The sequence below is a fragment of the Rattus norvegicus genome, chromosome 10, assembly GCF_036323735.1.
Source record: "Rattus norvegicus strain BN/NHsdMcwi chromosome 10, GRCr8, whole genome shotgun sequence".
In the NCBI taxonomy this organism is placed as follows: Eukaryota; Metazoa; Chordata; class Mammalia; order Rodentia; family Muridae; genus Rattus; species Rattus norvegicus.
Window position 1 is genome coordinate 107097011 of NC_086028.1, and position 25408 is coordinate 107122418.

Consider the following 25408-nt stretch of genomic DNA (forward strand, 5'->3'; position numbering starts at 1 on the left):
TCCTCTTAACACTTGCTCTGCCACAGGGAGCAAGGGCACTCACTGTCGCTACACAAGGAGTAGGAGCCTGGAAGATTCCTTACAAGGTGTGTCCAAGCGGATACCAACTTCAGATATTGAGGGAGTCCCAGGGATGGTGTGGTCACCTGCTGTCCACCCCGCAGTCCTAGTTCTGAAGCACCAATTCACATTGTGGGAAGACCCACTCCTCTATGGATTCTCTCTGAGTACCTTCAGGCACACTGCCTGCCTCCCAAAATTGCAAAATATAACACAAAGCAGTGACACCAGCCAATGACTATAGATGACTGTCGTACAGTATCTTCTAACAGGGCAGTATGCTGATAGGGTGCACAACAATAGCAGGGGGAAGAGATACCAAAGACAAAACAAAACACCTAAAAATCACGAGTTGTTTCATCTGTACCTGCTCCCTGGCTGACCCTAAACCTTACAAAACCATCCAGCTTCTCTTTTCAGTGGCTATGCTGACAAGGCACCCACATTAACAGGACACTCTCCTACTAGGTCATCAGCCTATAGGTCTTGTCCTACAGCAAGTACAGGACCCCCAACCCCATTATATACAGGAGGAGAGAACATGGGGTTTCATTACACATGGCTCTGCTCTTTACAGATAAGAGTACAACAAAATTAGTCACTTTTATTTCAAAGAAAACAGTACAAACAAGTGTGCAAAATTAAGTTTCATGATTAAATACACATAAGGTAACATGCATACTTGACATCAAATCCACAGTTAGCCGATTACAGGAGCATAAAGGAACTGGCAGAACTGAGAATCTGCTGCTGTGCACAATTTAAATGTTTGCAACCTGAAATCAAAACCGCAAAACTGAGCTTCTTAGAAGATACGTAAAAAAAAAAAAAAAAAACAAAAACAAAAAAAAAAAACTAAACATATACCTCAAGTGGTACAGAAACACAGAATCTATAGTCTGTGTCAGTACCAGGATGTGCCTGCCATCCCCAATGTTAGTGTGTTCCTATGGATGTTGGAGAGATGAGACAGGACAGACGCCACAGGCCAAGGTAGTACCCTCCACACCAACGGGAGCTAGAGGCACATGGACACTGCATGAGAAGGCCCCTAGGTAAAGTAATGCTTTCTTCTGGGACTAATTCTTAAAGACTATGTGTTACTCTGTTCCGTAAAGGTAGTGGGAAAGTTCTGTTTTAACCCAAACTAAGCCAGGAGACTCTGCCCCTCCTTGCAGCCTGAGGACTGTGCCTCAAATGGGTGCCACAAGCATTCTGCTCTCTGGAGGTCTGGGATGTGACGCATTCTAAAGGCCAAAGTCAGAACACCCCAGTGTGTGCTCTGAACAGCGCTCCTCACGTGTGGCAGAGGGTGCTCTACCAGACAAGCTGGTAGTGTTCTCTGATTGGAATTGTCTAGTGTGTGAGCTCTGACACACTCATTCCTACAAGCTTCCGTTGATTCATGCTTGGACAGTCCCCAGGGATGCAGGGAGCCTACTGGCATGAAGGTGTGGTGCCACTAATGCTAGCATCAATCACAGTTGAACTAAAGGGTAGTGGCCAGCAAGGGCACAGATGTCCACAGCCACGGAGTGTCTGCAGAACCATGATGACGATCCTTTTAATATGGGAATGAGAAGCCTTGCTCAGGAAGGCAGACAACCACGTATGGCTTCGAGACCAAGGTCCTTGACAGGGTCCTTGAGCCCCTCACCCACAGGCCTGGGGCACTGGCACCAGCCCCAGAAATCCACAGGGCAGCTGGATGGTGGCATCACCTGCACTCACAGGTACAGTCACAGCTTGTCATCGGTCATCTCCAGGAACTGTGCACACACGTCCCGGACACACTCACCCTTAGGACTGAACAGGAACTTGTAGTAGCTGCCATCTGCACAGATAGCTGGGAGAGGAGACCAGATTGATACATAATTGTTACCTCCCACAATCAAAACCAAGCTAGACCCAAGAATCCTAAGCACAGGTAGCCAGGAATTATAGCCTGCCAAGATACATGCTCATCCAATGAGGGTTGACTTTGGAAAATAGCCTTGGGTCATCTTTACAATGCCCAGATCTGCTCTTGAAGCATTCCTGGAAATCTGGAAGGCAGGTACTAATAGCACCCTGACACCTGGAGGCTTTGAGTAGGACCCAGCCATAGAAGGAAAAAAGGGAAATTTGAGGAGTTGGTGCAGCCTGAACCACATGCTAAGGCCACCCACAAGATGGACCACTTACCAATGACCGCATTGGGCTCTGTTCCAAAGGCACAGATGCATGGAGATCCTGAAGGAACCTGAAACTTGGAAAAACTCCACTTGGAGCTGAAGTATTTTGGAAGGAAACTGGCTGATGCCAAGCTATAAAAACAAGAAGAAAAGAAAGGATTTACATTCACAAAGACAATAACACAGAAATCAGTGGCTTAATTCCAGAGTGCTGATAAAAATTTTAAAAAGTCTTTTACAGTTCAGAACCTTTTTAAAATATATATACTAATTTATGTGTATGGGTGCACATGTATCTGTGCAGCACATGAATGACAGGTGCCCAGAGAGGCCACAAGAGGATATCAGATCCCCAACAGTAGAGTTACAGTTGTGAGCTGTCATATGGGTGCTGAGATTAATCTAAATTCAGTTTCAAACCCCACAAACACCAAATTAATAAGATATAATAGACTTCAACCTTAACCGACATTCGATTTGTCCTTGTAAGAAGGCCAGATAATCCTCTAATTTTGGGCTGTCCCCTACTACAACATTCCTAAAACCCACCTAGACTGTTTATTCCTTTTTGGATCTTCAGCTGCAAAAATGTGCACAGTGCCATGATCACTGGACACACAGATGAGAGAAGCATCCTGATTGAAGTTGATGCTGCAGAGAAATCAGATGGGCTTGGGTCAGATAGAGAACCAGACATCTACCTCTCTCGCCCTGAATACACACAATGTACTAGCCCACACCCCTGGTCTCAGCATTGCCATAGCAAAAGCAGTGACTTTAAGCATCCTTTGTGGATCCAGGATCCAAGCCAAAAGTCCAGAACAATCTGTTCACCAGAGCCCTACAGGCACTACAGCTGATAGCTATGTGCCAGTGAAAGGGATGGGGTTCCTGAGATGACCTCCATGCCAGTTTCAGGAGGTTCAGGTAAGAAAGGCATACACTGCCATGAGGAAGTGGCTATCAAATGTATTGTAGTAGGCCATGGCCACATGCATTCTGTACTGACAACAGACATGCAGGAGAGGGCGCTGCACACAAGGGCCAGGGCACACAGGTTAGTCAACCAAATCGGCTTAATACCACAGGCCCGGGATGGCCAGGGTGGTGTCAGGCTCTTGCTGGACACCTGGAAGAAGAGCTCGCCTGGCTGGGCTGCAGCACCACAGACAATGTGGGACCTCACAGACAAAGCATTCATTCTCGAAATCAACTGGCTACAATAATTACAGACAAATCAGCAAGGCCTCTACCATCAAATACCACAGAGAACAAGCTGGAAGAGGAGAGATGGACAGAATGTGGCTGCAAAAGGAGAGGGAGGGCCACAATGTTCCACCTTTGTGCACACTTCCCAAAACACAAAGTAAAGTGACTAATAAAAAGATGAGGCCCAACAACCCAACAGGCTGCACCACCACCCTGGTTTTACTATTCCGAGTGAAGTCCTTACCAATAGATATTAGCTGCTTGAGATCCTCTTCGTAGCTCCTGGATTAAATGCCCTGATGAAGTATCAAATATTCTTATAAGGGTCCCCTTTGAAAAACAGTGAAGTGTTTCATTATCAACAATTTATAACTCATCAGTCTGAAATGATTTATATTAAGACCCCCTGACCCCAACAGCCCTTTCTTAATTCACCCACATCACCTAAACTCAGTAAGCTTTTCTCTGCTAACTCAGGCACTACAGAGGAGTCAAAGACGTTTGTGAGGAGGCCTCGCCCATCCCTGCCTCCTGGCTAATGTCATCTCAGACAGGAATAAAGTATTCCTCCTCTCAGGAAAGTAGGCAAGACAGAATAAAAGGCCAGAATACCAATGCATTAACCTGCCTGAGGAAAAATTATACTCAGCTCAAAACTTTTTTTAAAAGTTTCGTTAAAAGTGAAGACTCCTTAGTCAAGTCTGGTGTTGGGATAAACATGAGTGGTCAGTTTTTGTTGGTAATGACTTGGTAACCCTGTATTATATATAACAAGCACATCTGCCAGTCCCACTCCTAGAGACGCAGCAGCATTCCCGTGCAGAACTAGAAGGGAAGCTCCCCTGCTCTCAAGCTGACTAAACTTCTAGATAGTGTCCTAAACAAACCATAACCCTGAAATTCACTCGATCCATCTGACCCAGCAGACATACTGCTCAGTCCTAACAGTGATAATGCTGTAAGGACCAAGTTTAACAAGATAAAGCCGAAGTAAGTCCTGGGAAAGAAAGCATTATTTCAGAAGCCAATGTCAAAACAGTGTTTGTTTAAAATAAAGTTGTTGTTTAAGAAAAAAAAGCCAGGTGTGGTGGAGTGTGTTTTTATTATTTGGAAAGCAGAGGCTGGTAGATTCCTGAGTCTGAGGCCAGCCTAGTTTATGTAGTGAGCCCCTGTCTCAAACAAAAATGAAAACAAACCCCCAAACAACAACAATCCCCACTCCAGAGAAGTCAGAACAACAACATCCTTGTAGTTTACTAGTTTGTTACAGCTAGAGCATAGTTCATAACAAACAGGTGAACATCTCGTGTATTTACTGAATTTTTGTGTCCATGAAAAGGTTGGAGCCAGGTGTGACACCAGGTACAGAAGACCCCAAGTTCATGGCATGCCAGGGTCACACTCAGTAACTCTTGAAATCAAAACAAAACAAAACGCTCCCCCAAACGACGGAGTTCTAGGTAAGTCTACACAGTGAGCCCCAGGAAAGCCCGGAATAGATACTGACACCTTTTCTCACCATAAAACGACTCTGGCAGCATAGTTCAGTGTGGAACATCAAGTTGTTTTTCCGGACAGGTAGCTGTGGCTTGCTGCCATCTAATCATCCATCATTACAATTAGGAAAATACCAAAATTCAAAGTAAAGTTTGTAATGAACACGTCATTTTATTATCATTAACCATCGAGTTGGGAAGGAAATACAAGTCAGACCATCCGAAGCCGGCACTGGCAGTTCAGCTCAGTGGTGGAGTGCTTGCCTGGTCTGCATGAGGCCTGAGTTCTATCTCTATCTATCACTGAGGAAAAAAATATTTAAGTTACACTGGTAAATCTCCAGAGCACTTCTGAGTTGAGGAAACAAAGAGAAAAGGAACACGTATATCCCGTCTCTAATGAGATCCTGACTGGCGTCGCTAGTGTGGCTGCGCTGATTAGGCGGGTGTCCACACCTGTGTGGACACTGGGAGGCCTGAGGTCGTTAGTTGCCTTCTCTACCACCCTCAACCTTAGTGTTTTTAAAAACATTTTTGAGATTTATCTCTATTTTATGTTATTGTGTTTTGCTTGCATGTCTGTCTGTATGAGGGTGTCAGATCTCTGGAACGGGAGTTACAGACAGTTGTGAGCTGCCATGTGGTTGCTGGGAATTGAACTCAGGACCTCTGGAAGAGCACCCAGTGCTTTTAACCGCTGAGCCGTCTTTCCAGCCCCCTCAACCCCATTTTCTAAGCAGATTTCCCTCACTGAGTGTGGGCTCATCATTTCAGCTACAATAACTGGCTAGCAAGTTCCAATAAGGGGCTGGGGAAACAGCTCAGTTAGTGAAGTGATGTATGAGTATGAAGGCGAAAGTTGGATCTCTAAAACCCATTTTTAAATGTGTAATAACACCAGGGATGTAGAGACAGAGGGATCACTAGAGTTCGCTAGTTGGTCAGCTTATCCTACTTGGTGAGTTTCAGGCCAATAACAGACCATCTCAAAAAGCAAGTATCTTAGGGTTTTACTGCTGTGAAGAGACACCACGACCAAGGCAACTCTTATAAAAAAGAACATCTAATTGGGGCTGGCTCAGTTTCAGGGGTTCAGTCCATTATCATCATGGCAGGAAGCATGGCAGCCTGCAGGCAGACAGAGGGCTGGAGGAGCTGAGAGTTGTACATCTTCATCTGCAGGCAGCAGAAGGGGGACTGTCTTCCACAGTCCCCACTGAGGCTCTGATTCCCCACTGAGGGGAGCTTGAGCATAGGACCTCAAAGCCTGCCTACACAGTGACGCTCTTCCTCTAACAAGGCCACACCCATTTCAAGAAGGTCACACCTCCTAATAGTGCCACTCCCTATGGCCAAGAATTGAAACATATTAATCTATAGGGGCCATACCTATCAACCACAGCAAGGTTACTTGGAGAACATCTAAAGTTGACCTGTAGCCTTCACACATGCATGTGCACAAGATCACCTACATACACATGAATAAGGTATGAGAAGTTGAAAATGGAGAATCTAAGAAGAAAAAGGATATGAAAAAAACCCTTTGCCTGATGAGTCATCCCATCCACATCAGTTTTTTCTTTAAAAAAAAAAAAGTCGGGCTGGAGAGATGGCTCAGCGGTTAAGAGCACCCGACTGCTCTTCCAGAGGTCATGAGTTCAATTCCCAGCAACCACATGGTGGCTCACAACCATCTGTAAAGAGATCCGATGCCCTCTTCTGGTGTGTCTGAAGACAGCTACAGTGTACTTACATAAATAAATGAATTAAAAAAAAAAAAAAGTCAGGGTCTTATATGTACCAGTCAAGAACTGGTTCTCTTATTTCCACCTCTTAAGAACTGAAATTATGAGAAAGGGCGTCAGTATGTAGCTCTTGGCCTGGCCAGTCTAGGACTCAGCAGTACAGCAAACTAACCTCAGACTCATCCACCAATGCTGAGATTAGAGTGTGCCACCATACTAGCCATTCTTTAAAAAGATGACATCCTATTATATAGGTCAGGCTATCCTAGAACTTTTTATAATCTCACTGCCTCAGCCTTTCAACTGAGTGATGAGAAATAATGGGGTTGTAAACTTGCAAACTTGGCATTTTACTTCTCTCTCCTTTGCTTTATTTCTTTTGTTTTGGAGACAGGGTCTCATTACGGCCTGAGACTTGCTATATTTAGACCAGGCTGACCTTGAACTTCTTAAGCTCTATCTGCCTCTGCCTCTAAGTGGTGGGACTAAAGGTGTGCACTACCATAGCTAATACAGTTCTGGAGAGCACAGTCAGGGATCTGTATATGTCAGACAAGCATTCTATCAGCTATGCTACATCCCCAGCTTGAAAAATCCTATTTCTAAATTTAGGTAAAATTCTACCTTGTCACCAGGTGGTGGTGGTGGTGGTGCACACCTCTAATCCCAGCACTTACTTGCAAAGCAGAGGCAGGCAGATGTCTGTGAGTTTGAGGTCAGCCTGGTCTACAGAGTTAGTTCCAGGGCAGTCAAGCCTAACAGAGAAATTCTGTCTCAAAAACAAAATAAAACAAAACCCATGTCTGTGACTCTAGTACTCAGGATGCTGAAGCAGAAGAACTTCAGAGCCTAAGTCACCACAGACATCTATAGTATCTGAACTTCACTTTGAGTAGCAGTATTTGCAGGTACCCAGGCCTCCTGTAACCAGAACAAGCAGCAGGACTTGCTTTTTCTCTGCTGCTGGTCTATCCGTCAGCAATAGCTTAGGAAACAACTAGACAGGGCAGATCACGACTGCGACCTGTTCTCCCAGTAGGCTGTCATCGATACACAATTGGCATGTAGGCTTGCTCCAATTAATTTCATACAAAGTGAAAGATACTTATTGTCAAGTGGAAACCACAGTAAAAAGATGCCAATTTTCAGAGACTTGTGCAATAGTCAGCAAGTAAAGCAAACTTGGCAACCAGAGTTTAATTCCTGGAACCCACACAAATGTAGAAAGAGAACCAACTTCACAAAGTTACCCCCGAGCTGCCCCCCAACCCAGCCACATAATCTAACAGCAGGTGTACATGACCAGCTTTCACTTCAGACAAAGTGAAGATAACACAGTTGCAGGGGCTTGAATAAGCACCACCCCCCCATAGGCTGGGATATGTGAACACTTGGCCCTCAGCTGCTGTTACTATTTGGGGGTATTATGGAATCTTTAGGAGATGGAGCCTTGCTTGAGGAAGTACCACTGGGATCTGTCTGTGATCTCTCAGCTTTCCGGTCGAGCCGTCTGCTGCCAGGCTTCCCCTATTACTATGGATTCCCACCCCCAACCCCCAGAAGTAAAAGTAAAAAATTCTTCCACGTTGCTTTTGCATATGGTGTTTTATCATAGCAACAAAAAGTGACTAATACTTCCGATTTTAAGGTTGTGATAATTCAATGAGGTAATACTCCTAGGCAGGTGTGAAAGATACTTCTGAAGTGTCATCAGACAACCAAGACTAAGGCACTAAGTGGCCTTGAACTTAATACCCTCTCTGTCTCGGTCTCCAAGGGCGTCACTACACATGCCCAGGTCAGCGCTCTATCTTCATCATGCTTTAACAACAAACTGGTTTGTAAAGAACAGGAAGTCAAGCAGACTGTCTGAAGGTCTGGCCTAGTCCCTGTCCCATGATCAGATCAGATTCGCAGAGACCCCTGCACTTACTTTTTCAGATGCGGTGGCAATCCTTGTTCCCTGCAGGTTGAGAGCAATACAGCTCAGGACACCCTCGTGTGCGGGGATGTCCACTGGTGGCTTTTCAGTGCTGGCCAGGTCCACAAGCTGTACATGGCCAGTGTGAGTGCCAGGGAAGGCAAGGAGGGAGTTGTTACTGTTGGGACACAGGACACAGAGGCCTATGCAAAGACAAAGAAAACTGGTTGGGAGATGACAATGGCCAAAGCTTGATTTCCACTACCCAGTCACAACCTGACTATCTGTGGAGTGCATTTGCCTTGGGATTGTTGTCACTGGAAAGAATATCAGGGCTGACAAGCTGCTACTCATGAGACCTGTTTAAAACTGGGAACATTTGCTAAACAATTTACTACTCAACTTATTTATCTGGTGCCTGTCTTTCGTAATACTATCTACTGAGAATACAATAAAAAAATTACAAAGTTTAAAAACTATTCCACTAGCAATAACAAAAACCCTTAAAATACTTAAGCGTCTAGAAAGAGATGTACCACAAGATGCAGAGAGGTCCAGACACACCAGTCAAGGCCATGGCTGGAAAAGCCTGCTTTGCCTATGTCCATCTCACCCATAGTCTTCTTTTTTTTTTTTTTAAAGATTTATTTATTTATTGTATATAAGTACACTGTAGCTGTCTTCAGACACACCAGAAGAGGGCATCAGATCTCTTTACAGATGGTTGTGAGCCACCATGTGGTTGCTGGGATTTGAACTCAGGACCTCTGGAAGAGCAGTCGGGGCTCTTAACCACTGAGCCATCTCTCCAGCCCCCCCTTTTTTTTTTTTTTGGTTCTTTTTTTTTTTTTTTTTTCGGAGCTGGGGATTGAACCCAGGGCCTTGCGCTTCTTAGGCAAGCGCTCTACCACTGAGCTAAATCCCCAACCCCTCACCCATAGTCTTCGAAGAGACACAGCTAAAACTTCAACACACAGGCTGGCAGGGAGAGTGAGGAGGAAGAATAGAAGTACTAAAAGACCAAACATTTTGTAAAGACTGGGAGGCTGACAAGACATAATTTAAGATTAACTTTAAAGTTTCAGCAATCAATCATGGCATATGGGTCATTGGAAAATAATGGAGAGGTCAAAAGAGACTTTTGATTCTCACAGAACAAAAGGGAGTAATGTAACACAGAACAAACACCACACGGAATCAGACACAATGGTCCTCAGTAGGGTGGGGCACAGTCTTTGTAAAAATCCCTCTACTCAGAAGGCTGAGAGGCAGGGGGAATTTGAGTTGGAGCCAGTCTACGTTGTGTATTCAGAGAGTTGAATGTGTGCTTTCTGACTGGTGGACCAGCTACTCTGGAAGATGAGTCTCAAAGGTCAAAACTGGCCTAAGCAGCCTAGTAAGACTTTATTCAAAAGGGAAAAAAAGGGAGGGGGGGGAGAAGAAATAAAAATATAGAGAAAGAGTAATGCAATTTCTCACAACATCACAGAGAGAGAAAAAAATCCACAGTTTTTACAACAGTATGAGGATGACAACTGAATACACAACTCCAAAGAAAGGAAGCAAAGGCCACAGCTCAGTGGCTCCCAGTGTGGCTAGAGTTGGCTCAAAACTGCTGGGGAGGAAAGGAGCAGAGAGAGAATCCCTCCCTCAGACTGTAGCAAGGCTGTGGCTTCAGAACTCTCACTAAGGGAGCTCAGGCAGGCAGGGAAGCAAAGTGTGTACACGACAGAACCAAAGTTCCATTGCTCACATCAGGGTCCACTAGGGGACAGGTCCCCCGGGGCCTCGCCTTTATCCACATGGACCCATTTCCCAGTGCTCGTCATCCTCTCCAGACTTCTCACCTTTAGGGTTATAGCAGGTTTCAAAGACGTGCAACTGATGGGGATTGTGTGTAAATGTGAATACCTTAATCATCGAATCCAAAACCACCACAATTCTGAAAAGAAAAATATAATCAGAGCTCCTCTTTGCAAAAGTAAAATGAGCATTTTTGTGATTTCCATTCCCATTAACACAGGAAGTACCCCATACAACAGGAAGTGCCTCATACAACAGGGGCTGAGCTTTTTAGTATTTTTTGTTTTTGTGGTCAGGGTCTCACTCTGTAGCTCAGCTAGCTAAAATCTCAAACTTGCCGTGGTCTTTTGCCTCTAATTCCTGATAGCTGGGATTATAAATGTATACCAACACATCTGCTGTATTTTTTGAGATAGGATCTCACACAGCTCAAACTGCCAAGTGCCAAACAAGCAGTTGAGGGTGGCCTTGAACTCCTTATCCTCTTGCCTTTATTTCCCAAGTGTTGGAATTATAGATGTGTATCATCACTCCTGTTAGAAACAGATTCTAAATATGGCCAAGAAGACCAAAGCATAAGGGCTGAGCACAGCCGAGTGGGCCTGTCACCTTGCAGAGGTCAGCCTCAGAGGAACTTTGAGTTTAGAGAAACATGATATCTCACCAAGAACATTAGCATGGTGAGTGAGACAGGTCACAGAAGTGCCCTCTCATACTCTTTTTTTTTTGGTTCTTTTTTTCGGAGCTGGGGACCGAACCCAGGGCCTTGCGCTTCCTAGGCAAGCGCTCACATACTCTTAAAACATTTTTACAATTAAGAAAATTGTGCCAGGAGTAATGGCGCATGCCTGGATTTCTCTTGACACTTGGGAACCTGAGGCAGAATAGCAAGGCCAGCTTGGGCTACATAGTAAAACCCTGGTTCAACAAAATAAACAAAGAACAAAATACCACCCAAAAGGTTTTCCCGTAGATCACTAGTTTGGGTCAGTTGGTTGGGCCTTTAGGCACTGCTCTAATGAACCTGAGGATGCCTGAGCAGCAACAGCGCTTACATAAACTTAGAAATCTTAAGACCCAAGTGATGAACCTCTGCGTCCTCTCGGTCGGTAAGCAAACGGGGCAAGCTGGACACCGCACTCTTAAGATCAGTTTCCAAGTTCTCCTCTACTTTCAACATGGGACACCCACATTTGACACAGTTTGCCTGATACCTGAGGTGGTGGCTTCACATGCAGACCTATGGACATCCCCCAGAATATCCTCGGAAGAGTCTAGAAGCCAATCAAATTTCCAGCCTTCCACAGGGCAAAAGAGAAAAACTTTTCCCTGCTCTGGGTCACAAGCTACAGTTACTAACATTTTAATACACGTCTCTGTTTTTAAAGAAATGAAACTGTTTTTAGAAAAGTAACACCAAACCCACCTATCTCTCCGCAACTTGACAGCCTTGACCTCTGTGGAGAATTCTATCTCGATGACTGTCTTCTTCTTCAGATCATCCCAGATCATCACTGAAACACCAGAAGAGTGCATGTGCTGTCACAAGTAGCCCACAGGGCCAGCCTGCATACAGCACGTGACACATATAAGCAAGCACACCCAGAAGATATAACCGGCAATGGTGGGATACCATTGGCTAGGTGGGGCTCACCCTTACAACCCTCTCCTACTCACTTAAGCCCCACTCCTAATGCAACAGACACAAGCATAACTAAGATCTTAGGAAGCCAACCTGTCTTACACGCTTAAGCACAGCTTCACCTGATTGAGCTAAAAGCAAACCTGACTACAGTTACTAAGTGTTTAAATGCCAGAGAGAAACCTGTGTCAAAAAATGAAAAGTGGGGCTGAAGAGATGGTTTATTGTTAAGAATGATTTCTGCTGGGGTTGGGGATTTGGCTCAGTGGCAGAGCGCTTGCCTAGGAAGCACAAGGCCCTGGGTTCGGTCCCCAGCTCCGAAAAAAAAGAACCAAAAAAAAAAAAGAAAAAAGAATGCTTTCTGCTCTTCCAGAGAATTCAAGTTCAGCTCTGAGCACCCATGTCTGGCAGCTCATAATCACTTACAACTCCAGCTCCAGGGAACCCAAATGTTCTGTTCTGGCCTCCTCTGACACCCACAAACGTGGTGTACACTCTAAACACATACAAATAGATTTAGAAAACTTGGCTGGGAACATACACTGTTGAGTATTGTCTAGCATGCTTCTTGAGGCCCCACGTTCATTCCCAGCACCAAAGAAAGGGAAGTGTAGGGGAGAAAAATGAGAAGGGAGAAAAGGAATGGCAGGTGGCAAAGAGAAGGTTCAGCTGGTAAATGGTCCTTGCCACTAAGTCTGATAACCTGAGTTCAATACCTGTAATCCACATGGTGGAAAGAGAACCAATTGCTGAAACTTCTCTCTTCCCCACCCCATGCATAAATAACTAGTAATTTTTAAAGCCTTTAAAAATCATGACAGGTAGTTGGGATGTAGGTTCAATTCCCTGTACCGCACAGAAAAGGGGAAGGGGTAAGATCTCCAACTCATAGTTACACTACTTTTCTGTTTTCATTTCTCTGCTCCTGATTCTAAAGGCAGAACCGCAGGGTCAACCTCACTTGAGTGCTGAAATTTCCCATATTCACAGAGCCCTACTGGGAATGTTAAGCATCAGACCCAGAGTCACCTATGTCTTGTACTCGGTCCACTTTCTTTTCTTTTTGGGTGCTTGGTAGTGGAACCAGAGCTTCAAGAATGCTAGGCATGGGGGCTGGGGATTTAGCTCAGTGGTAGAGCGCTTACCTAGGAAGCGCAAGGCCCTGGGTTCGGTCCCCAGCTCCGAAAAAAAGAACCAAAAAAAAAAAAAAAAAAAAAAAAAAAAAAAAAAAAAAAAAAAAAGAATGCTAGGCATGCATGCACTACCCCTGTGAGCTACCCTCACAGACTCACAATCCTTTCCATTGCTTTGACATCAAGCCTGAGCTATTCCACTTCTCTACTAGGTGCCAGCTTACCCTCCCAGTACACCCTCAATTGACACTTAAGTCTCCACCATCCCTAAGGTATGTTACACTTCCTTCTCAAACAACCTTCCACCTTCCCTGTGCTTTTCCTTCTTTCTAGGCCTCTTTCCCCTCAAGCTTTCTTCCTTTAAAGGAGATTGGCTATGTCCACTTCCTCCTTCAAACAAACATCAGATTAAACCCAACTAAGGGCATGACGTCTACAGTGAAAAGAAAGAAAAGAAAATACACCTCTCGACTATAATTTCCTCCACCATATACAACGACAAATCCACACCAATACTGCAACCCATGCACCCTCGGCCAACCTGGCTCCTTGTCCTATATGACCAATGAATTAATCTCACTAAGCCTGTGGCTTTCAGCAGGGGAAAGAAACACCATTTCTAGACCTTGGTTTACTCTGAACCTTGACTTTCAACATACCTGCCTACAGGTGAAGCACATCCACACACACTCAGGAACAGCTGACATCCAGCCTTCTCACCCCTCCACACTTTGTGGAAGCTTCTTTCCCAGTGGTTAGCCCGCGACATCTCAAAGGACTCATAGAGAGGCTCTCATATGAGTGCAGACATGGGATGTTCTATCATGGTCAGGATACTGCTGTGTACATGACGAGGTCTTTAAAGACGGACTACTGTACCTTTGTTGGGAGGGTATTTCGGGCTACTGTACCTTTAAAGACGGACTACTGTACCTTTGTTGGGAGGGTATTTCGGCTTTTTTCCACCACCAACTAAAGCTAAATAGTTACAGCGAAATAGCATTTCCACGTGGCCAACTCCTCCTTCTAAAAATTCTGAAATGATAGTTTTTAAAAGAGATAATTTAACAAGTTAGAATGTTATCAAATAGAAAATGTGAAACCATACAATATTCAGCATTTCATTATCTTATTAGTCACTTATTTTCCAGATAAGAGTCCCAGTGTAGTAGCCCTGGCTGGCTGGAACTCACCAAGTAAATCAGACTTGCTTATAACTTATGACCTGGCTGTCTCTGCCTCTGAGTGCTGAGACTAAAGGTAGGTATCACCACACCTGACCTAGCTAGCATTTCATTCTTAAATTACTTTATGTGTATAGGTGTTTTGTCTGCATGAGTATCTGTGCACCACGTGTGTACCTATTGCCCACAGAAGCTGGAAGAGGACATAGAAAACCCTAGAACTGGAGTCAGACGGTTGTGAGCTGTCATGTGGTGCCAAGAATTGATCCTGAGTCCTCTGGAAAGGCAGCAAGAGTTTTTGACTGCTTAGCCATTCCTCTAGACCAGCCTACCTCTGTACCAAGTGCTGGAACTAAGGCCTGTGCCACCACGCATAGCATATTCTATTCTTCACCATCAACTTGTAGCCAATACCATCTGAAGTAGAGGACTTGAGGAAACCAAGTAGCCTACAAAGTAGACTTTCTGACTTCTCTTAGCTTTTGTCAGTGCAAGCATTAGTCTTTGGAGAGTTAAACAGAAACTCCCCAGAAACTAACTCAGTAAAAGTGGAAAATATCTAAACTCACGTGTGTACGCCTGTGTGCGTGTGTGTGTGCAGGGGTGGGGGTTCAAAAAACAAAACAAGGGGTTGGGGATTTAGCTCAGTGGTAGAGTGCTTGTCTAGGAAGTGCAAAGCCCTGGGTTTGGTCCCCAGCCCCGAAAAAAAGAAAACAAAACAAAACAAAAAGGGCAGGGTGTCACCTCACAGTCCCTGAACCTCACACTATGTAGACAAGACTGGCCTTAGAACTCAGAGATCCATCTGCCTCTGACTCCTGAGTGCTGGGGTTAAAGGCATATATCACTATATCCTGCTCCCAAATCCATATTTTAAGATGCAACAAGGTCTATAAGTGAAGAAGCACACAATTGTGGTGTACACCTGTAATCCCAGTACTCAGGAGGCCGAGGCAGGAGGATTAAGAGCACAAGATAGATCAGCTGGTTCAGAGTTTGCCATGCAAAGCCTGACAATTTGATCTCAGAGTTTGAGCCCCAAATATACATAAAGGTAGAAAAAAATAGAACCCACAAAACTCTCCTTACATGTACACCATGGTATGCATGCAAATGAATACTGGCATGTGCATGCACACAGTAAGTAAACGTAAAAGAGTAAGAATGAAATGCAAAGCTAGCCTGTACTATATGCAAACACTGTTTCAAAAGTAAGTAAATAGCAAGTGAAAGCAGCTAAAAGCCCTAAGGCAAAGGCTGTCAATTAGTGACTTCATTGTAGTAAGAATTCTGCAAGTTTGGCTTCTTTGAAAAAAAAAAAAAAGCCACACAAATATTATAAGCCTACACCTTCATTTTAATCTAAGGAGTGGGGAGATATAGGACTGCTTCAAACTGTCTGCAGCAGGAGACTATGATTTGCCTCGTGCTCTAGCAGAGGCATGGTTTTATACCAGCTGCAGACAGTTTCTGCAACTGAATTCTGGGAAATTTTCAAAGGTTATATAAATGATAGAGCCCGGATTTGGGGGCGGGGGGGGGGGTCGGCTGTGGTTTGTTAGTAGTAATGCTCAAAGAAACAAGAAAGGCATTAGATTCACATACCTTCCCCACCCCTCATCCTCCATTTTCTCCTATCTAGTAAAACCAGGAGGATAAAGGGTAGGGGAAAGAAGAACCAACAAAGTAGCTAAGATTGGCTACACTTCATGTGTTGGGATGTTAATGTGCAAGAGAATTCTAGCCATTTGTTCTATTGAACATGTAATGTTCAGAACATTCCAAGGGCTAGATGCAGCTCAGGGAAGAATGCCTTACTTTGTATGCAAAGGGCCCTGAGTTGGGAAAAAAGTCGGGTCAAGGAAAATACCACAGAATTTCCCATACTCTCTTCTAGTACCCAGAGCCCTGGGGACAAACTCGCTCCTTCTATGGGAACTCATGTAACTCAGTATGATCACTAGCACAGGTCTCTCTAGTCTGTAACAGATTATAGCACTTGAGACAAGAGAACACACTACCAAGAGCAAGTCAGGAACAGTCAGTTCCCTCCAGTCAGTTTCCAAAAATGAGCTAAAAAAACAAAAACAAAAAACCCCCCAGCTCTCAAGTTCTAGTAATAACGCCAGAAAGGACTTACAGTTAGTATTATCCACAATAAAAAGCATCTTTTCTCAAAGAAAATTTAATTGTTCTCTGACACAAGCTCCTTCAAAGTAATTTGGGGTCTACTAAGACAGGTGTGCTGTGCAGATTCAAATGGCAACAGACCGGATCCTCAAACACTTGAGAACAGAACTACTACTACTACTACTACGGTCGTTCATACCTTTAGTCCCATACTCTAAGGCAGAGGCATGTGAATCTCTGTGAGTTCAAGGCCAGCCTAGTCTTCATAACAAGTTCCAAGACAGCCAGAGCTACATAATAGACACTGCCTTAAACAAACAAATACACACACAAGCAAGAAAAAAAGAGTCCATCAATCCTGCTTTGTAGTATATATCCAAAAGGACTGAAACAAAGAGGTATTTGAATGCCCATATTCACAAACATAGCAACACTGTTCACAAAAGCCAAGTATTAACTCAAAGTCCACTAATGAACTGTCTTTTGACAGAGCTACAGCACAAGTGGACTTGGAGAGCATTTTGCTAAGTGATAAACCAGGCACAAGCTAGTGCTGCAACTGCAGGATTGCCTACAGGGAGCCTCTACAGAAGTCAGTCAGAGACAGAATTGTTAGCCACCAGGGAGGAGAAAGTAAGATCTATTCTTACTAGATGAAAATGTTAAACAGATCTCTAGAACACTGAACACTTAAAAAAAAAAAGACTAATTTAATAAATTTTAAGATCTTTACCCATGATACAAACAATAAGATGTTCTACTTAAAAACTTATTAGTCCCAGGGCACCAGGAGAGTGACTCTCTCCTCAATGCTGACTTTAGAAACAAAGCAAATAGCAGCAATCTGAGAATTTTATCAAGATGGAACCAGTGTATTCTTTAGTTTCTGTTCAAATGGAAGAGAAGTTTAATGCTGTGTGACCTTAAACTCATTGGTAACCTTACTAATGCACTTCTCAGCATAAACCTGTTCAAGGGCTAACAATACCAAGTCATTCGGTAAGACACGACTCCATCCAAGGATAAAATGCAGAAGTGCTGGTGAGTGCAGAACTTCAGAGCAGTGACTCAGAGTAAGACAACTCTCCAGACTGCAGTCTCAAAAGCATGAAAGCTTCCTTTTGGAAGGAAGATCTTTACTAGAAGCTTGTAAGAAGTTCTTTTTAAACACTGTAAAAGTATCTTTTATTGCCTGTATTAATTGTCATTTCAGAGGTCTACTGCCTCCATCTGCTAACCTGAGCCTAGTCCTGGAAGCTTCTAGCCTCCACGCAATCTTATCTGGGTCTAGAATGTTTCAGCCTCAGACTTACAACTGTATAAGCTTCCTCTTTCTAGCTCTCTCGGAACTCTGGCTGGCTGGTCAACTCAAGTTGTTCTGTCTCACACTCCTCTCCAAGTTCACTGATTCAATCTGGCTTCTCTCAGCTTCTTCTGAACTGCTCTGGTTGGCCTCGAACTACAATCTGTTCCAATCTTCTGGCTCCTCTTCTCTGGCTCCTTCTGTCTCCATCTGTGTCCAGCTTGTCCTCTCTCTGCAACTTGTCTCTGAAGGACTGTCCCACCAAAACTGCCTCTTTTTTCTCCTCTATGCTACTCTCGGTTAAGTAACTTGTTTTCCTTCTCTTCTTGCCAGAGTTGGGCATATCCTATTCTGTCAAACCTTTCTCAGATTTGTCACTTTGTCTGCCACTCAATTAGACATCACTTTCAAATTAGATGCTTTCTTCTTTCTTCTACAAATTAACTTTACCTTCATTGTTTGGGACTAAAGGTGTGTGCTAAGAGTGAAGTTGCACCAACAACTAGAAACAGTTTTTTTTTTTTTTTTTTTAACAAACAACATAATCCTGGGGTTCACAGTGTGATCATATGTTTTGCAACAAGACACATTTTTACTTTTTTTTTTTTTTTTTTTTTTGAGCAGGCTCTCACACTGTAGCCCAGGCTGGCCTGGAATTTACTATGTGGTGCATGCTCTCTCAAACCATCACAACAACCTAAAAGTATTTTTACTTCTTGCAGATCAATCTTGGCATTTCTACTTCAGGAACATACAACTGTAAAGGCTGCCACAACCAAGGTATTTAATGTTTTAGTGAAGGTCATTCAGCAGCTATCTATCTCAATTTTTTTTGGGGGGGGGTTCTTTTTTTCGGAGCTGGGGACCGAACCCAGGGCCTTGCGCTTCCTAGGCAGCGCTCTACCACTGAGCTAAATCCCCAACCCCCCGATTTTTTTTTAAATTAGAAACTATTCCAGGTAATATCTTCATAGAAGTGTCTTAGTGTCTTTCCCCTACTTTTAGTGTCATGAACCATCATCACATGCACCCTAAAAGTATTTTTAATGTTTTAAAATTTTGGGCTGGGGATTTAGCTCAGTGGTAGAGCGCTTACCTAGGAAGCGCAAGGCCCTGGGTTCCGTCCCCAGCTCCGAAAAAAAGAACAAAAAAAAAAAAAATTTTTTTTATTGGCAGTTACTTTCTCCCTGTGCCTTTTCAGAAACAAAATAATCTTAACAGGAGTATTTAATTAAAAGGTAAAGGGATTGGGGAAACCTGAGTTTAATCCCAGCACCTATATAAAAAGCCATGTCTTGTGAGGGAGAGAAAGAAGAATCCCGGGAGGTGGTCAGCCCGCTAGACTATGCTAAACCCCAGATATCACTCAAAAGAGCAAGGTGAACAGCAAACTGAGAAATTTGACCTCTGACCTCCACAAGCATACAAGCACATATGCACTACCCCACCCCTTTGTGTGTGTGTATGTGCACTTCTGGCTGACAGATGGAATTTAAAACATCAATGTTATCTTAGTCAGGGTTTGTATTCCTGCACAAAACCTCATAACCAAGAAGTAAGTTGGGGAGGAAAAGATTTAGTCAACTTACACTTCCACACTGCTAGCAGTTCAGTATCAAAGGAGTCAGGACAAAAACTCCTACAGGGCAGGAACATGGAGGCAGGAGATGATACAGAGGCCATGGAGGGGTGCTGCTTACTAGAATGCTTCCCCTAGCTTGATCAGCCTGCTTTCTTACAGAACCCAGTACCACCACAATGGGCCGGACCCTCCCACCCTTGATCAATTGAGAAAATGCCTTACAGCTGGATCTCATGGAGGCAGTTCCTCAAGGAAGGTTCCTTTCTCTGTGATAACTCCAGCTTGTGTCAAGTTGACACACAAATTCAGCCAGTACAAATGTTAAGTCACCAAGACCTCAGACCTAAGAGTTAAAATAAGAGGCCTGGGAAAGTGACACCAGCCTGTTTGAAGCAGAAGGATCAAAGTTCAAGGCCAGCCTTAGCTATATACTCAGGAGTCTGAGGCCATCCAGGTGTACACTGTGAGATCCTGACCAATAGATAATAATCAGGGTTGAGGGTGTGGCTTTGTAAAGAGTTAGTGGTGCTTTATATGTAATGCGCGATCTCCAAATCCACAAATAGACTGCATAAATAGCTGTATGTTCACTGTACTTGGGGGGTGGGGGGAAGATGGGGGAATAGTGTTATATGGCCAATTCCAGAGGGCAGCAAAAGGGAAGTTAAGGATTTTTGTGGGACAAGTAGAAGCAATTTAAGCTGAAGCTTCATCTACCCAAAGTTGAGGAAGATGAGTCCTTGTCACAGAAGATCTTTCATCTGACTCTACTGTCCCTAAAGTAACAGCATGAGGGTCTCCCAAAAGAAAGCCTGGGGGCTGCCTTCTAAGCCTCTAGGAGGCAAGATCCAGAGACAACACTGAGTATTGCCAAGAGGTACTTCTGCTTAAGAACTTAAGGTACAGTAAGAGACAACACTGAGTATTGCCAAGAGGTACTTCTGCTTAAGAACTTAAGGTACCAAGAATCAGGATCCCTATCTCTAGTCACCAGGGCATGGGTTGCCTAAGGACATGCCACAGAAGTTCCCAGTGACCAGAACTCAACACTCAGGCAAGAAGTGTCTGAGGTCTAGACTCCCAATAGCATCTACTTTGGAACAAAGTGCTGGGATGAGAAGTGGACGTCTGTCTGTACAACAATCTCACTTCATCTCCTACTTCACTACTTTTACGGAGTTATTTTTTTAATGGAAATTTTAATTTCTCATCATGAAAATTATCTCTGAAAATTATCTCTTATTCCTGTTCTCATAGAACAGTACTGACTGAGACCTGTATCTCCCTTGAGGTGTCATGGCCACCTCTCTTCAGGTCAGGACGCAGACCAATCTTGACATTTCTACTGCAGGCACACACAATTGTAAGGTGGGCCATACCCAAAGTAATTAATGTTTTAATGAAGGTCATTCAGCACCTACCTATTATCTTCGATTCTTTTTAAATTAGAAATTGCTCCAAGTAATATTTTCATACAGTGACTTAGTCTTTCCCCACATTTTTCTTTAGTTGAAATCCTTTAAGTAAAACTGTAATATCAACCAGTTTATATAAAATGAACCCACACCTCCAAACTAGAAAAGGTTCTACAAATTGAAACTTTTACCAGGTTACAAAACAGTCCACTCTACCACCACCACCTGAGTTGTGAACCATCTTCACATCATTCTCAGCTAAGCAGTTGGCCATGGCCTTTGCTTCTAAACTTCCAATTTCTCTAGTACCTTCCTTAAAACATTGGGGATCTTCATTATGGCCCAAGGTGAGAGCAGGTGCACTGGGTACTATAGTTAGCATAAGGTCTTATAACAGGTAACTGAGTTGGGCAGTTTATGCATCTTCTCCATGTATCTCCAGCCCTTAGCATCCAAAGACCAACAGATACCTGACAACAGAATTAGTAGTCCTCACCTGTATAAAGAGAGAAAGTGACAACAACAGCATGCCTCTGACTGCTTTAGCTAGGAGAGGCATGTGTCACACACATTCCATTCAACTTTGCATGTTGTGAGAGAACTGAACTTGCTTCCTTTCTTGCTTCATTTACTTGGTTTTTCTTTTTTTTTTTTTCTTTTTTCTTTTCTTTTTTTTTTTTTTTTTTGGTTCTTTTTTTCGGAGCTGGGGACCGAACCCAGGGCCTTGAGCTTCCTAGGCAAGCGCTCTACCACTGAGCTAAATCCCCAACCCCTACTTGGTTTTTCAAGACAGGGTTTCTATGTGACAGTCCGGGCTGTTCTGGAACTCACTTTGTAGATCAGGTTTGGCCAGAAATCTGACTGCCTCTGCCTCTAACCCTAACCCTGAGTGCTAGGATTAAAGGCATGTGCCACCACACCTGGCAAGAATTGTGTTTCCTCAGGAAGAATTTTTTATAGTTTATAGTTCGACAGCTAATGGACACAGTACTTCACATCTATCATCCTCCAGTGTCTTTTTTTAATGTTCTCAGTGCAAGTGTGATCCTACAACATTAAAGTGGGAACAGGACAGGATCTGTTTATAAGCTCCAGGCAGCCCTTCCCTGAGCTTCTCAGCCTTCCTGAATTAGACAGCTTGCTCAGATGGCTAAGCATCTCTTAATCAGAAGACATAGGACTAAAGCCTGGAGTAACATAGAAAATGCTGCCCCCAACTTGAAGAGTTGTGATTTTCAAGAGTGCTTCTCTTGCCCCTGCTTCCTGTGTGTGCAGTGGAAAGAGTTACACTGGGAGACAACACAGGGCTCGGACAGAGGACAGTTCTGTACCAGGGCTCACTCCCACACACTACTCAGAAGACTGTGCCGCTGAAACCCCCAAAGCACTATAGGGGGGCTGAAGAGATGGCACAGCAGTGAAAAACACTGGCTGCTCTTTCAGAGAACCCACATTTGCTTCCCAACAGGCACATGGCAACTTACAACCATCTGTAATTCCAGTTCCAGGGTCTCCAACACCCTTTTCTGACCCTTGCAAGCACCAAACACATGGTAGATACACATATATAAGAAGGAAACAGTAGTATGTGAATGCATTATATATGAAGCAACACACTACATGACTGTGGATCATACTAATCTTAATTTTAGTTCTGGTGTCTACGCAGAGCTAGTTTTATGTCAACTTGACAGAAGATAGAGTCACCTGAGAGGAGGACACCTAAATGGAGAAAATAACTCCCTAAGATTTGGCTGTAGGTTGGCCTGTAGGTCAATTTCTTAATTAGTGATTGGTGAAGAGTGGGAGGTCCAGGTCCAGCCCATGGGTGGTACCATTCCTGGGTTCTATAAGAAAGTAGGCTGAGCAAGCCATGGAGAGTAAACCAGTAAGCAGCACACAGCCTCTGCACCAGCTCCTGCCTCCAGGTTCCTGCCCTACTTGACTTTCTCCCTTGGCTTCACTCAATGGACTGTGCCTTGGGATACATAAGCCTTTCCTCCCCAAGTTGCTTTGCTTATGGCGTTTCATCACAGAATAAAAGACAGTAGTTTTTTCATTTGCTTATTTTTGAGACAAGGTCTTGTAACTTCAATTTTTTTCAAAGTCTATTTGTAACGATGGTTCTTCAATGGTTTAACCTCCCTTCTAGCCCACCACACACCAGAAGTAGTGGAAAAAGAAAGGATATGGGGGAAGTGGACCTGTTTAGACAGGGTTCTTTGGAGTGAATCCTATCTGCGTTGTCAGGAAATCAGTGGTTCAGTTCACAGGAATCAGCAGCTGTGCAGCTCGATCCACTCACAAACGCCTAACAGACACACCAGCAGTCCAGGATAGCAAACACAAAGCAGCAGCTATGGCACGACCTAGCAGAGACAGCCAGGTCTCAGCCTTGGCACAAGTCAGCAGGAGGGACCAAAGCCAATAGGAATACCAGGAAAAGTACTCAGCTATGCCTCTTTCAGTCAAGCAAAGATCAGAAAAGACTCAAGACCAACAAACATTGAGAAGCTAGCTCTATAAGCAAGCCTAGTTCAGCTTTCTCCACTGTCTGTGGTGTCCTATTTATATCCTTCCAAACATCACATGTCCTCCACAGGTCTTGTCTCAGCACATGTGTCCATCTCAGCTGACATCACTGACAATCAGCCTGAGTCCAAAGAAATGGTAATACCACCACCAGACATTTTTTAGTGCAGCCCTCTTCCTCTCTATGGAGTCCCAACAAATGGAGCACAACTATGCAATGTAAGGCAGACCAATACATGTGTGTTGTTAGCAAAGAATCCTTCATCACATGTCCTTTCACGTGTCTGCCTCAGAAGAACATCCTTTCCTCCGTGTCTACTTTAGTGAAACATTCCTTCGTGAGTCTGCCTTAGCCTCTCACCTATGTCCACTTCAGGAAAACACTCCTTCATGTGTTTGCCCCAGCAAAACACCATCCAACACAACTGACTGTCCAAAGAACCCTCAGGTTTCCACTTCAGGGTTTCACTATATCCTTGCCTGGCCTGCAATTTACTATGAAACAGCCTAGCCTCAAACTCTTTAAGAGATCAGCTGTCTTCTGCCTCCTGGATGCTGGGATTATAGATATGTGTGACCTCAGCTCAATGGTGGCTTCCTTTTACAGAGTTAAAATAGTTCTGGAATTAGAAAACTTGAAGCCCAACTGTGGGGAGAGGGGTTGTTCCTGTTCACTTTCAGCGGCTTACGTGACATTCGTTCACTTATTATTAGTGCTCTACTATTCCAGTAGGCGAGAACTAGAAACTGCCAAGTGTTAAAGAAAAATAAGAGAAACACATTGAAAAGACTCTACTTATAAACAGTAATCATAAAATTGAAAAGCACAATTATTTTACTCACGCACACAATTTCTGGTTCCAGTTTCAAAATTTTTTATTTTATGAAAACTCATGTTAAGGAGCTAAAGAGATGGCTTAGTAGTTAGAGGACTGGCTGCTCTTCCCAAGGAGCCTGGGTTAATATCTAGCATACATATGGCTCATAACCGCCTACAATTCCAGTTCCAGGGGATTTAACACCCTCTTCTGGCCTCTTGCACACCAGGCAAGCATTAAGTACACAGACATACACATGCAGGCAAAACACCTTTTTTGTTTGTTCTTTTGAGACAGGGTTTCTCTGTACAGAGTTCTGGCTGTCCTAGAACTCATTCTGTAGGCCAGGCTGGCCTTGAACTCACAGAGATCCATCTGCCTCTGCCTTCTGAGTGCTGGGATTAAAGGCGTGTGCTACCCGGCCACTTTTTAGTTTTAAAGATTGAAAAACAAAACAAAACATAGACACTGAAATAAGCAGGAAGAAGTATAATTTATTATAAATAAAATTTTCTTTTTTCAGACTGTTTTGTTATGAAGCCCTATTTGGCCTTGAACTCAAAATCCTACCTCAGCTTCCTGTGTGCTAAGATCAGACCACCAGGGTTATAGATATGTGCCACCATACCCAGCTATTAATGTTTTGTGAGCGCTGGACATTTTAAATTCATTTAAGAGTCCCATACACTGAAATGAAGCCCATGATCTAGTTTTTCAATAATTTTACAATCAGCAAGAAAAGCATGAAAGAAAGTGCCTCGCAATAAATACACCTCATTCTTCCACAGAGGTAGCAGGGGCTGAAGATGTGAAGGAGAAACATGAGAATTTACTGAAGAATACAGTCTGGCCACACTTGTCGCCTAACACAGCCAGCACACAGAACTCCTGTAAAGACCCGCACATCTGCACCAGCAAAGGGGCAAAATCTCCTTCCTTCTCAGTTAAGGCCCTCTCTCTAGACTAAGGGCTACTATGGGGACCCAGGAGATGACCATCATTCCCTTACCTTGTTTCTCCTTTTCTTTGAGCGGATCGGTGTTATAGACTCGGAATCCATTCTCCATTCCACATGCAAAACACCCTAAAGCAAGAAATATGAAACAAACATGTTAATCCCCCACTGCTACCAACAAAAGGAGTCCAGGAAAGCTTCCGTCACATGTTCAAACCATGCAGTGTGCTGCATACTAAGTCAAAGCTAGTTCAGAATATCATTCCCTGGGATGTACTCTGGACGGTCATTTAACATGCAGCTTCA

The 25408-nt window shown here is 43.8% G+C and overlaps 1 protein-coding gene across 3 annotated transcripts in view; it reads right to left on the reverse strand.

The window, feature by feature from the left end:
- Positions 1-644: 644 nt before the first annotated feature.
- The window catches only part of Wdr45b (WD repeat domain 45B), a 30185-nt gene continuing 5421 nt past the window's right edge, over positions 645-25408 (reverse strand). Inside the window, exons 2-11 of one of the 3 annotated variants that reach the window (NM_001039587.1) lie at positions 25157-25231; positions 14117-14218; positions 11835-11922; positions 10453-10547; positions 8618-8808; positions 3688-3773; positions 2784-2885; positions 2245-2366; positions 1782-1906; positions 745-836 (exon numbers count right to left, since the gene is read on the reverse strand). In NM_001039587.1, the coding sequence (NP_001034676.1) occupies positions 1800-1906; positions 2245-2366; positions 2784-2885; positions 3688-3773; positions 8618-8808; positions 10453-10547; positions 11835-11922; positions 14117-14218; positions 25157-25231 (968 nt within the window). In that variant the 3' untranslated portion in view covers positions 745-836; positions 1782-1799. Of the gene's footprint in view, positions 1907-2244; positions 2367-2783; positions 2886-3687; positions 3774-8617; positions 8809-10452; positions 10548-11834; positions 11923-13842; positions 14045-14116; positions 14219-25156; positions 25232-25408 lie in introns of those variants that run through there. The other 2 variants (XM_039086444.2, XM_039086445.2) reach the window with 2 other exon arrangements.